This window comes from Echinops telfairi, unplaced genomic scaffold (assembly GCF_000313985.2).
Source record: "Echinops telfairi isolate 266 unplaced genomic scaffold, ASM31398v2 ScPeMD7_29;HRSCAF=101, whole genome shotgun sequence".
NCBI lineage: Eukaryota > Metazoa > Chordata > Mammalia > Afrosoricida > Tenrecidae > Echinops > Echinops telfairi.
Window position 1 is genome coordinate 9504669 of NW_022103926.1, and position 11746 is coordinate 9516414.

The 11746-nt window shown below is 52.7% G+C and overlaps 1 protein-coding gene and 1 pseudogene across 1 annotated transcript in view; one reads left to right on the forward strand and one right to left on the reverse strand.

Moving 5' to 3' along the window:
• Positions 1-1775: 1775 nt before the first annotated feature.
• Positions 1776-11746, reverse strand: part of UBE2L3 (ubiquitin conjugating enzyme E2 L3) — a 16765-nt gene continuing 6794 nt past the window's right edge. The window contains exons 2-3 of the mRNA XM_045289597.1: positions 7194-7380; positions 1776-3157 (exon numbers count right to left, since the gene is read on the reverse strand). Of these exons, the coding sequence (XP_045145532.1) occupies positions 3003-3157; positions 7194-7380 (342 nt within the window). The 3' untranslated portion in view covers positions 1776-3002. The remainder of the gene's footprint in view (positions 3158-7193; positions 7381-11746) is intronic.
• On the forward strand, positions 9949-10118 carry LOC115869499 (annotated as a pseudogene).

Consider the following 11746-nt stretch of genomic DNA (forward strand, 5'->3'; position numbering starts at 1 on the left):
GAGCCAAACTTGGATGGGCTTGTTTTATCTTTTTGATAAACATCACTCCTTCTGGGCAGGTAACAGCAGGCCGGGCAGCTTCCCCAGATGTGACTTCCTGTATGGGTGAGGGCGACCATGCCTTCCTGGCCCTCCCCTTGACTGTGGCTCCAGCTCCCGTCTGTCCCAGGCCCACACCCAACTTCCATCCTAACCTTGTCCTCCGCCTGGACTGGCCCGCACTCATTTTATCCCCTCCGCTCTTCCCCAGGGCTCAGCAGCGAGGCACTGGATCCACTTCGAGGGCTGACTCTTGTGGCTGCGTAGGCCTCACACCAGCCCACTGCGGGCCCAACCTCACTCTTGTGGGCAGCCAGCTGGCAGCGGCATTTTCCCCTAGGGCTCTCTGCCAAGGAGGCAATCTGTGGTGGCAGCAGCAGCAGCAGATAGCTGTGAGGAGCAGGCTTAGAAGAGGCATCAGTGGATGGGAGAGATATTTGGGACCAATGGGTGTCAAGTGAAGCTCGACGGGGAGTCACCCAGGGAGCGAGAGGCGAGCAAAGCTAGAGGCCCAGGCACCAGACCTCTGGGCCAGGGGTCTTTAAGAGAAGGGATAAAGAGAGGGCAGAGTCTGTTTCATTAGAGTATCTGTGCACTCTCTTGTCCAAAATGACGAGGGGGCAGCCCAACTACTGGCAACCCCAGGCCCGGCCTTGTACAGCTGCCTGAAGGCTGTCCTCAGACAAGCTGCGTTGCATCCCAAATCCAGGCTTGGCCCTGGCCCAATCAACACGTCTGAGCCCACCTTCCACACCCACATGTCCACCTTCAGTAGGGACTTGCGGGTCTCAAGTGGAATGCCTGTGGGTAGAAATGGCCATCTCCACCCCCAGGGGTGCACCCATCAGAGGGACCCTCCACAGCAGCCCCAGGACACCAGTCTCTGGTGCCGTCCCCGTACACACAGTAGAGAAGAAAACCACAAGGCTGGGCTGGTTTTGGAGTTTTTATTGGAGGGGCAGAAAAAATTCAGCATGCCACTGTCTCCGTCACTGGGGGTATGGGGTGACCGGCCTCTCCTGAAGGGACCTTGAGAGGCAAGAACAGGCTGGGCTGGGGGCCGCTCACACCACTCCCGCCCACCATGGCAATGTGTTACAAGTTTGGGTGGGCCAAACTGGCTCCTGCCTGCCCCGGACTGGCTTGCAAGTGGACTTAGGAGGGTCACCCTGTGGACCTGCTATCAGAGAACCAGGACCGGGGCCCACCATGGGGTGGGGTGCAAACGCCAGGGTTTGGTCCCTGAGGACAGCCATGTTTCTGGATTTGAAGCACTGAGAACAAATGGTGGATTGCCTGGAGAGCTTGGAACGGTATCGGGCATTTTTACTATAAATGTGTGGTGTGTGAGAGGGCCAAAATTCTCTTTTACCTTCAAATGAAGAGGTGGGTGGGGGTGTTAACCTGGTACACTGGCTGCCCCTTATGTTCCCAGGACTCAAACAGCACCACCTGCCTGGCATACTTACCGTGGGGCCCACGTTGAACAGGCTGTTACAAGTTGGTCGGCCCTCTGGGTGGACTCCCCCTTCCTCCCACTAGAACTTGAGCAGAGAGGCCATGTATCTTTGCATGGATTCCATGGGATCTAGTCCCTCCCAACTGGTCAAGAGGGCAGGTGCCAGGGGCTGACGCACACCGACCAAACCCACAGGCTTCTTTTTCCAGGATCATCCCAACACACCGGCTTTCGAAAAGACACCAACATTCATATCCTTACAAGTTTCAGCGGATGATAAATTCTAAGGTCAATTTTTATTTCTACAAAAAAAAGGCAGTCAAAACAATATAAAACACATCAAGAGGGTCTCACAGAGTGAGCTGTAGGCGGTAGATGGATTTCGGCAAAGGCTGTGGGTCCCAAGGGAGCCACCTTGTTCCTGGGCCGGCCAGCTCCTGGAGAGTCGGCAGGCGTGGCGCCAACTCCAGGCCAGTGCCATCTAAAGCGGAGTCCGCAAAAGACTGAGCTGAGTCGAGTGGGACAGAGAAGGGGCTGCGGTGGCTCCGTGCCCACTCAGAGCTTGGTGACAGGTGCACTTGGGGGTTCCAGGTGGACTTTGCGGCTTCGTCTTCAGGGCTGCAGGGAGCAGGGCCGCCCTGGGGCTTGACGCGCATTCTCTGGTGAGGCGTACGGGGTCTTCCTCGGGCCCACAGACCTGCTGCTGTGGGTTTCCCCCAGCAGGCTGGGGCCAGGCCAGAGGTGTCAGTCACCACCCAGGTACCGAGGGTCAGCTAACAGAACCAACATCCAGGTCTCACGGGCATTTTTTTTTTAACATAGAAGTTGGGCTTCCTTCTTTTCTCCCCAACAAGGTGTGTGGGGTGTGTGTGTTGTGTGTGTGTGTGTGTGTGTGTGTGTGTGTGTGTGTGTGTGTCTTTAAGGATGCTATATAATGGAGCTGGGAGGACTAGAACCGGCTCCCATGCCGGGCAGTGCACCACGGAGGAAAGGCCAGGCGAGTGCCAGCTGTACCTGAGGCGGCGGAGGCGGCAGCCTGGGCCTGGGCGGTGAACAGAAGCAGACACTAAACTTGAAGGCAAGAGTGTGGGGGTTGGGAGACGGGAGGGGGCAGGGGTGGGTTAGGGCCAATCACTATCTTTTTTTCCTCCCCCTCTAAAAAAAACAAAAATAAAATCTTAGGGGCTACTGGCTTTCAGTTGGAGCTTTTGGGTGAATTTGGACCAAAAAAAGAGACACCATTTGTTGTTGAGGTGGATGGAAGCAGTGACTTTTAAAACAAAGAGCAGAAGGAGAACATGGTAAATTTTAATCCTTTCTTTACAGGTTGTCTAGACCACTTTTGATTAAGAAAACTGTAGAAAGTTAGTGACTGCCACAAGCGGACGCCGGGCGGTGGCGCGTGCGTCAGTTCTCCACAGAGTCCTGCTTTGCGGGGGAGGGGGTCTGAATGCACTGCTGGGGTACCTCCGCTCACACTCGCTGGAATCCGTTGTGGCAGATTTTAGTCCACAGGTCGCTTTTCCCCGTATTTCTTTGTAAACTCTTCGGCGTTCTTACAGAATTTTTTACGGTCCTTAGAGTACTCTTCGGCTAGGTCGGCCCGGAGTGGGTGTTCCGGCTGGGGGTCGTTGACCAGTGCTATGAGGGACTGGATGACTGCCAAGAAAAGGATATGGTAGCAGTGTTTAGTGCTGCCCGGGAAAGGCCTGCAGGAAATGGGAACTCCGCCATCCCAGCTGCTGCCTCTCGTTCACCCTACGTTCTCACCGCTGCGCTCAACGCCATCTTTCCTCTGTGACGGCAATACCCCTCCTTCCTAACCTTACGCCTGGGCTCCCTTCACTGCACCCCCACCCCATATGGACAGGCCGAGCTTCTCAAGGGACCGTGCTTGGCTGGAGGCACTTCTAGACAAGCTACTGAGTGGGCACACACGAGGTGCGGGCAGCCCACGCTGTAAAAGCCCATCTTTGAAGACACCCCTAGGGGCTTCTGAGCCAACAAGTCCCAGCAGCAGGGGAACTGCCGTTTCCACAGGTTAACGGCACGCCGATGGGTCCAGGAGGGGTCCAAAATACTGACCTTAGACCTCAGGTCATCTAGAAGGGCAGCCCTAAGGTAAGAGACCATTCCCAAGGGGCTGGGGGCAATGTGGGGACCACAGTGGGCATGAACTCAGTCCCCTTGCGCCCTTCCTTGGACACACACATCCCACACCCACACCCCTACTCCCTTGACCAGGGTCATACTTCTTCCACTCTGGGATGGGAACAAAGCCAAAGCCCTTGTCAAAGGTACCATGAGTAAAGACAGTGCTGATTCCCCTGACCATGCCTAGGAATACAGAGGGAGCAGATGCCTGCCCAGGGCCTGGGGAGACCCATCTGTGGCAGCCTGCTTCTCCCAATTCACTGTGGGCATGCTCGGACTCTGGCTGCCACTCAGAAGGAATAGTCCTGTCTCTTTGAAGACTGATCCTTCTATTTTTAATTCCTGCCCAGCTGAGCAAGAGTCCTGGGTGGTGCAAACGGGTTAACATTTGGCTTGGCATGAAAAGGCTGACAGAGTTCAAATTCACCCAGAAGCACCTTTGAAGAAAGGTGTGGCGATCCATTTCTGAAGGATAAACCACTGACAACTCTGTGAGGCAGTTCTACTGACACACACAACAGCGCCTCGGTCAGGGTCAACATTGGTAAACCCAAAGGGGAGGAGTGGGTGGTCAATTGCCTCCTGTCCATGACACGAGAACTGGATGGGTACTTTTACTGAACGTTTTGGTCAAAGACCCCATAGCAGAATCCTGCTCAAAAGCAGGTAGAAATGCAGAACAGAGTCTCAAGTTCTCACCAACTCCAGACTTTCTGGCGCCGTGAAGACTGGCTAAAGCTCTGGAACCACTACCGAGGCACTCTTTACAGTTAGTCCCAAACTCTCCCGTGAAATCCCCTGAAAACCGAACAACAAAAATTAAGAATAGTTCGGTAACGTAAAGCACGTCTGCCTTGAATTGATACTCCTTTTAAAACTCCCATGTACAGGGGAGGGGGCTGCAACAGCAGTTGGAAGGGTTGGACAGGAGGAGCTACCAAAAGGAGGGTGAGAACACACCTCGCAGAGGAGGACGCACACACCTGAATGTCACCGTGGTCACTGAACTCTACATGGAGAAATGGTGAGATTCAGGTAAATAAGTCAAATTAGACAAATAAAATTTCCAAGTGCACACAAAAATGCCTAAGGCCTGCCTGAGTAAGCATATACACCCTGCAAGACCCTGGGCTGCACAGGTGGCCCACTGGGGCAACATACCCAAATCTGAAGGAACCTCTGGTAGCCTCTCCTAAACCCTACCTTGGATCCCCTGAGCTCCTGCTCACTTGAGGGCACGCACGCACGCACACCAGCATGCAAATAATCCCTGCCTCACTGGACCACGTGCTGGGCCCTCTGGCAGAGCCCCGCCGTCTGAGGGTGGGCAAGGGCAGCTCTCTTCTACTACGCTAGGCTCTCACCTCTGTGCTTCCTGTCTCAATGTAAAACCAGCAGGGAATTATTAGGCTGAAATTGCTTTCCTAAAGGACGGACCCCCTGGAAGCTGGCTCTGGATCAACCCCTCCCCCCCCCCCCCCCAATACCCCCGGAACCCTTTGGAGCCCTGGTGGCGTGCCGGCAGCAGTGGGCCCTGGTTAAGAGTGACAGTTGTGGTGACTCCATCGCAGGCTGTTAAGAGAGTGCAACTCCTCCGTGGCAGGAGGCAATGGCTAATGACTGGGAAGGCCTCTTCGTGTAGTGAGTGGCTGCAGGTGGAACTGTAGCTGTCCCAGCGGCCTAGTGGTTATGAGGTAAGTAACCCCAAGGTCAGCGGTCTGGAACTGCCAGCCCCTCTGGTGGGAGAAAGACACAGCTTTCTACTCCCATAAGGCGTTCCAGTCTTAGAAACCCACAAGGGCAGTTCGACCTTGGCCCACAGGGTTGCTATGGAGCAGAATCAACTCGAGGCAGGGAGGTTGGAGACATTTGTCCAAATTCCTGTAGGTGACCACGGAATTCATCCCCTGCTCCTGCAGGTGGCGTTTCTGTCTCCCAGTCTCCCCACACTCAACTGCTGAACTGGACACTCCTGGGGTGCCTGCCTCGTTGCTTCCCTTTCAGAAAAAGTCTGTGTCACCCCTTGAGGCCTAAATGTCTCTAGTTCAGGGCCTGCCATCCCCAGCCACCGGCCCTGGCCTAGGAGGGCTGACATGATACCTCTGAGCTATGGGGCTTCCAGCACAGAGCTGGGGTGGGATGTGCATAGGAAATACACACGCCAGACCACCATTTTCAAGCTTTTACTGACGGCAACTTTTCCCCTCCAAGCAACAATCCTTCCTCCTCTGCCTGTGCCGTTAGCCCACGTGCCTTTCCCACGGCAGTGAGCCCACGTGGGGCTGCTGTCCCCTCCCTGAACCTGTGCCATTCAGTCCCGAGAGTGAGGCTCGGCTTTTCTGTGAAAGGCTTCACCTTCCAGGGGCGCCACAGAAGTGTCTTATTTATATCACCTGTGTCTTCTGTGATTCACCATCTCAGGGTACCCCCGTGTGGGTCAGAGGGGAACTGTACTCCACAAGGTTCTCAGGGGATGATCGTTCAGAAACAGACTACCAGGCCTTGCCTCCAAGGTACCTCTAGGTGAACTCCACAACCCCCACCTTCTGAGGAGCAACTGATGCTATGAATAGTCTACACTACAGGGCACTCTAGTCTGAACCCACTGTGGTCTAAGCAAAGCTTATACCCACTGTGGTCTAAGCAGAGCTTATATTGGCTCATTCACTGCCACAGAATTGGTGCGGACTCATACCGACCCTACAGGACGGGATAGAACTGCCCTGTGGATCTAAAAGATGATAACTGTGGGAGTAGGAAGTTCTCCCTTTCTCCTAAGGAGCAGCTAGTGGTTTTGAACTGCTGACTTTGAGGTTAGCAGCCTAAATGTAACTTTGATGCCACCAAGCCATCCCCAAATCTGAGTCAGAGTTCTACCCAAAGCCCTGAAGTTAAGAAATAAAATCCAGACCTGCACATAACAACGTCCAGCCACTCCCAGGGGCTAACGGGCAGGGCAACCACAACATGGACTCCTGGGACATGGGTGCACCTGGCCATAGCCCACTCCTGGGTGCCAAACCCTGTGTCCTTATCTGGGCACACACCCTAGAGCCTGTTCCCTGATCTTGCCTTCCTACCACCCACACAACCACGTCCAGCTACCTGGTCTCTGCTATGTATCCCAGGGCTTTGCTAGTACCCTTCTTTTAGCTGGGAAAGTCTGTTCCAATGACCTCTTCTTCCTTTAAATCCAAGTGCTTGCCTGTGCCACAGGAGAGCTGCTCAAACATTGTCCATAACCCCCACCCCCTTCACTGCACCTGGAGGCAACTCCCCCCCGACCCCCCCACCCCATACACCCAGGCGCGCTTGCCTCTGCCCCTCCATGGGCTCGGAGCACGAGAAGGGCCTCCCCAGAGATGAGCCGTCCAGCATTCACATGAACTTCCAGGTTGGACTTGCGGAGACCAGACCCTGCTCCACAGGAAGGATGCCGAGCACCACCTCACCCCCACCCCACCCCACCCCCAATCCCTTCATCCCCAGGCAGCTTCCCCAAAAGCTGTCAACTGAGGAAGCAGTACAAAGCCTGCCCCACCTTGGTCAGTTTTGGTGGCTGGCTTCCAGTTTTCAGCGCTAATCACAGGCAGGCAGACCTGCCCCTTCTCGTCGATGTTCGGGTGGTAGATCTTTGTTTTAAAGGTGATCTTCGGGGGTTTGAAGGGGTACTCTGCGGGAAAGTTGATTTCAATTCTGAAGGCCCCCTTGTCATATGGAGGGTTGTCCTGGAAGGGAAGAGAAGAGAACGAAATCAGCACCACCGCTCACCTGCAGCACATAAACCAGCCGCCATCAGGGAGCATTCCCAGACCAGATGCGGGCTCACTGATGCGGAGATGAGGCGGAGGTCAGCGCCCAGGCCCCACCCAAACGGACCCCACAGCCCTAGGACGCCATAGTGGGTTGTGACTCCCCAGTAACCCGATGAGAGGCAGCAGGGCGGCTGCCGGGGTCCTCAGCTGCACAGAACAGACTGCCTTGTCTCACTTCTGCCGAGTGGCTGTGACCTGTTGTCAGCCCTTTCAGTTGGCAGCTGAGCACTTAACCATGGTGCCACCAACGCTCCTCAAAGGACCCACTCAAGCGCTCTCTGCCATAGTCAAGACTTACAGCAACCTTAAAGACAGGGTAGTGCTGCCTCTGTGGGTTTCTGAAGCTGCAGCTCTTTATGGGAGTAGAAATCCTTGTCTTTCTTCTCCGGGACCCATGGGGGCCATAAATAAAGGCTGGCCCAGCACTCGGGGCTCCCCGATGGTGGAGTGGTTACACACTGGGCTGCAGTCCGCACAGAGTTGGCATTCGAAATCACCAGTAGCTTCGCGTGTGCTGGGCTTTCTACTTCCATCACAGTTAGTCTCGGTAAGCCACAGGGGCCACTATGCGTCAGCATTGACTCGACAGCAGTGTTTGAGGCTTTTGGGGGGCCCAGCACACCACTGTGCTTGCCAACAAGTGTAAGAGGTGGCCTGATCTCATACCCCAGCCAGCTTTATCACCTCAGGGTGGAACTGGTGGCCAGGCAGGGCCTTGAGGCACCCCCACCAAAGATCTAGCCCTGGGAGCTAAGAGTTGTCCCAAGAACATGTCCTTCCTCATGCCCTGCACGCCAGGTAATGGAGGCCCTGCTGACTATGTCGTGCTTGGCCCTTTGGAGTCTGCCCAGGTCACACCCAACCCAAAGAAATCGAGATGCCGCCCCACCTCTGCTGGCAGGGTCTCGAGTAGAGAAAACAGAACGCAGGTGGGTGGGAATGCAAAATCGTGCATCTGCTTGGGGGATGGGAAACTGAGTGGTTCTTCAAAAAGCTAAAACTGAGACCACTTGACCCAGCAACTCTCTTCCTGGGTTTATAACAGGAGAACTGGAAAGTCTTGACAGCAGGGACGCCAACAGATCCGTGCACGATAAGGCTCACTGCAGCAATGGTCACAAATGCCTCCCCACCCCACCCCCACCCCCAAAACCAAACTCACTGCCGTCAAGCCCATGCCACTCACACTGGCCCTATAGGACAAGATAGGATTGCTCCTGCGCGTCCGAGGTTCTTTATGGAAGTAGAAAACCCTACCTTTCTCCTGAGGCGTGGCTGGTGATTTCGAACTGCTGACCTTGCAGTTCACAGCCCAATGCGTAACCACTACACACACCATCAGGGCCAGTAAGTGTGAAAACATACACGTCCATCAACGGATGAACAGATAAACTAAATGTGGGGCACACATTCAATGGAATAGAACTGGGAGAACACATTCAATGGAATAGGCCAGTGGGAGAACTGAGGGTTGATAGATGTTACAATATGGCCAGAGCGTGAAGACATGAGTCAGCTACTCAATCACAAAAGAACAAATATGAAATCCTGCGTAAAGTAGGTGTTATGGAGGAGCACTGAGTTCTGGGTCACACGGGCGGAAGAAATCACACTGACTAAGGTCAATTCATGTAATTGCTCGGTTTCTAACTGCATAATAGGTGAATTGACAAAAGTGTTATTTACCAAGCCTTATTCATGATCAAAAACCTGCCAGAATCTGGTTCCTTGGTTTGGAGGTCCAGGGTCATGGTTTCATGGGACATTCCGACTAACTGGACTAGTATGTGTTCCGTGCTTCCATTCTCTCTGTTTAGTTGGTGCCTGGGGCCTTAACAATTTGCAAGCTGCTATTCAAGGACTGGACTCGATTCCAAGGAGCAAGATGGGAAGTCAGGGATCGGAGGAAAAGGAACGTGTGGCTAATTGCCTCCTTTAACCATAATCTCCTTTGCTGTGAGACAAGAACAACTGGATGGTGCCCAGCTACTGTTACTGAACACTTTGATTACAGTGATTCTAAGAAAAACCCTAATCAAAAGAGGGAACGCAGAAATTAATACCCAATTCTCAGGGACTCCACTGAGGCTGAGTGAACACCTGAAACTACTGCCCCTAAACTAAGGTGACCAGACATCCCACTTTTGGCAAGACAATTCCGATTTTTAACAATTTTTCCCGCGCCTGGCGGCGTTTTAAAAAGTCCCAATTTTTGTAAAGAATGCACGACAAGCTAGGGTATACGGTTTTTGGCTGCCATGTGGCTATTTCGCCAGGATATGAGTTTTATCAATGATGTCCCGCTTTTGTCCCGCTTTACCAATGTTAAAATCTGGTCACCTTACCTTAAACCAAAAATATCCCCTTCTTAAAACTAAACAATAATGTAGCTTAATTAGTAAAGAACATCTGCCTTGGATATTGTGCTCTTTAAGAATTATCTCTAGGAGCCTTTTGCCTGGGAGAGAGCCTGGAAACAAGATGGGTCATCAGCGGCTCTACTGGAGCCACCCGAGAAAATTCAGCCAGGGCTCCCGTTCTTGCAGCGTGTGCTCAAACCAGCACGGTCTGATATGGAAATGTGGCCTCAATGTGTGCCGTCAGTGTTTCCGTCAGCACTCAAGGATCTTGGCTTCATCAAGCTGGACTAAGTGATCTTTGGATGGATTACCCAACAGAAGAAACAATACATAAAAATTTTAAATGTCAAGTCTGGAGAGAAAAAAAATAGAATGACCTCTTTGAGATGGAACTGACAACAGCAACTCAAAAGATTAGAGACAAGGGCTCAAGCAGAAAGCAAATGTTTTGAGAATGATGAGGGCAACAAATGTACAGATGTGCTTGACACAATGGATGGATGAATGGTTTGTGATAAGAGTTACACGAGCCCCAAATAAAATGATTAAATAATAATTTTAAAAAAGATTATAGACAGGAAACCTCAGGGGCAGGGAGAAGCACAACTTGGAGGGGAAGGGCGAGGTTGCATGTACAACACAAAGGATGTCCGTGTCACTCAACTACATGCGCACAACTTATGTATGCTCTGCTGGCGTATCCCACCACAAAAATAAGTTATGCAGCAGCGATGGAGAGGAGAGAGCAACCATGCGTGTCCATGGCAACACTATTCACACTGGCTAACGGTGGAACCATCAACAGATGGTGAGTAAACAGCCTACCCAACAATGGGCTGTTATCAGTCATGGAGAGAAAGGAAGAGGTGATACACGTTAGCGCAGGGATGGCCCTTGAAGACGTGACGTTGCGTGAAACAGGCTAATAGCAATATTGTTTCACTATACCCACAAGGAATGCCTACAATAGACAAATGCATCACCAAAGAAAGGACCAGTGGTTCAAACTGATGAGGCGCTCCACACTGCTCCAGTAGAGACAGACGCCTCAGAAACCCAGCGGGGCAGTTCTGTAAATTAGAATCCACTTGACTGACACACAACCACCCCGTGAGGGAAGTGTCAGGGTAGTAGAGAGACTTGGGGTCCAGAAGGAAGTAGAGAAGTTAGTGGGCAAACCTGCCCCACTTCCGTTCTCTCTCTCTCTCTCTCTCACTCACACACACACCTATGTACGGAAGATGTGGGAAGCCTGGAATCTTCAGGAAACAGAATTTTCTAGAAAACTGTCCAGAGAAGGACCTAAATGGCAGTTGCCTCCTCTCAGGCCTTGTTCAGTGTATTCCTACTCCAAGCCACCATCCATGTATTGATTGACCCACTAGGAGTTTCCAAGGAGTTATTGCTAGGACTTTTATTTTTAAAGGGAGAAGACTTCACCACCACCCTACTCCAAGGGAAATTAAAAAACCCCACCTCATTTGCACTGCTTGAGTCAAGCCAAAAATAGCACTATTTTTGGCTTTGGACTTGTGAGATCTGTTCCATTTCCCCCGTCATCCACACTGTGGCTAAGGCCCGCCAGGCCTGAGGTTCATCCTGAACATCTGGAGTAGGGGAGCAGTGGCTGCACCTGCAGCACCACGTGTTCCTGAAGGAGGTGGGCAGGAGCTTCCTACCTTCTCGCAGGCCCACACAGGCATGCCCCTGCTGCATCAAGGCCTGAAGGCACCCCCAGGGAGTTCTGAACACTCTGGGTGACTTTGCAAGGAGCCCTAGTGACATAGTGTGACATGTTGGGCTGCTAACCACAAGGCCAGCAGTTTGAAACCACCAAGCCGCTCCTCAGAATAGAGAAAAGGCTTTCTACTCGGAGGTCTTGGTTCTACCCGGTCCTGTCAGGTTTCTGAGTCAGAATC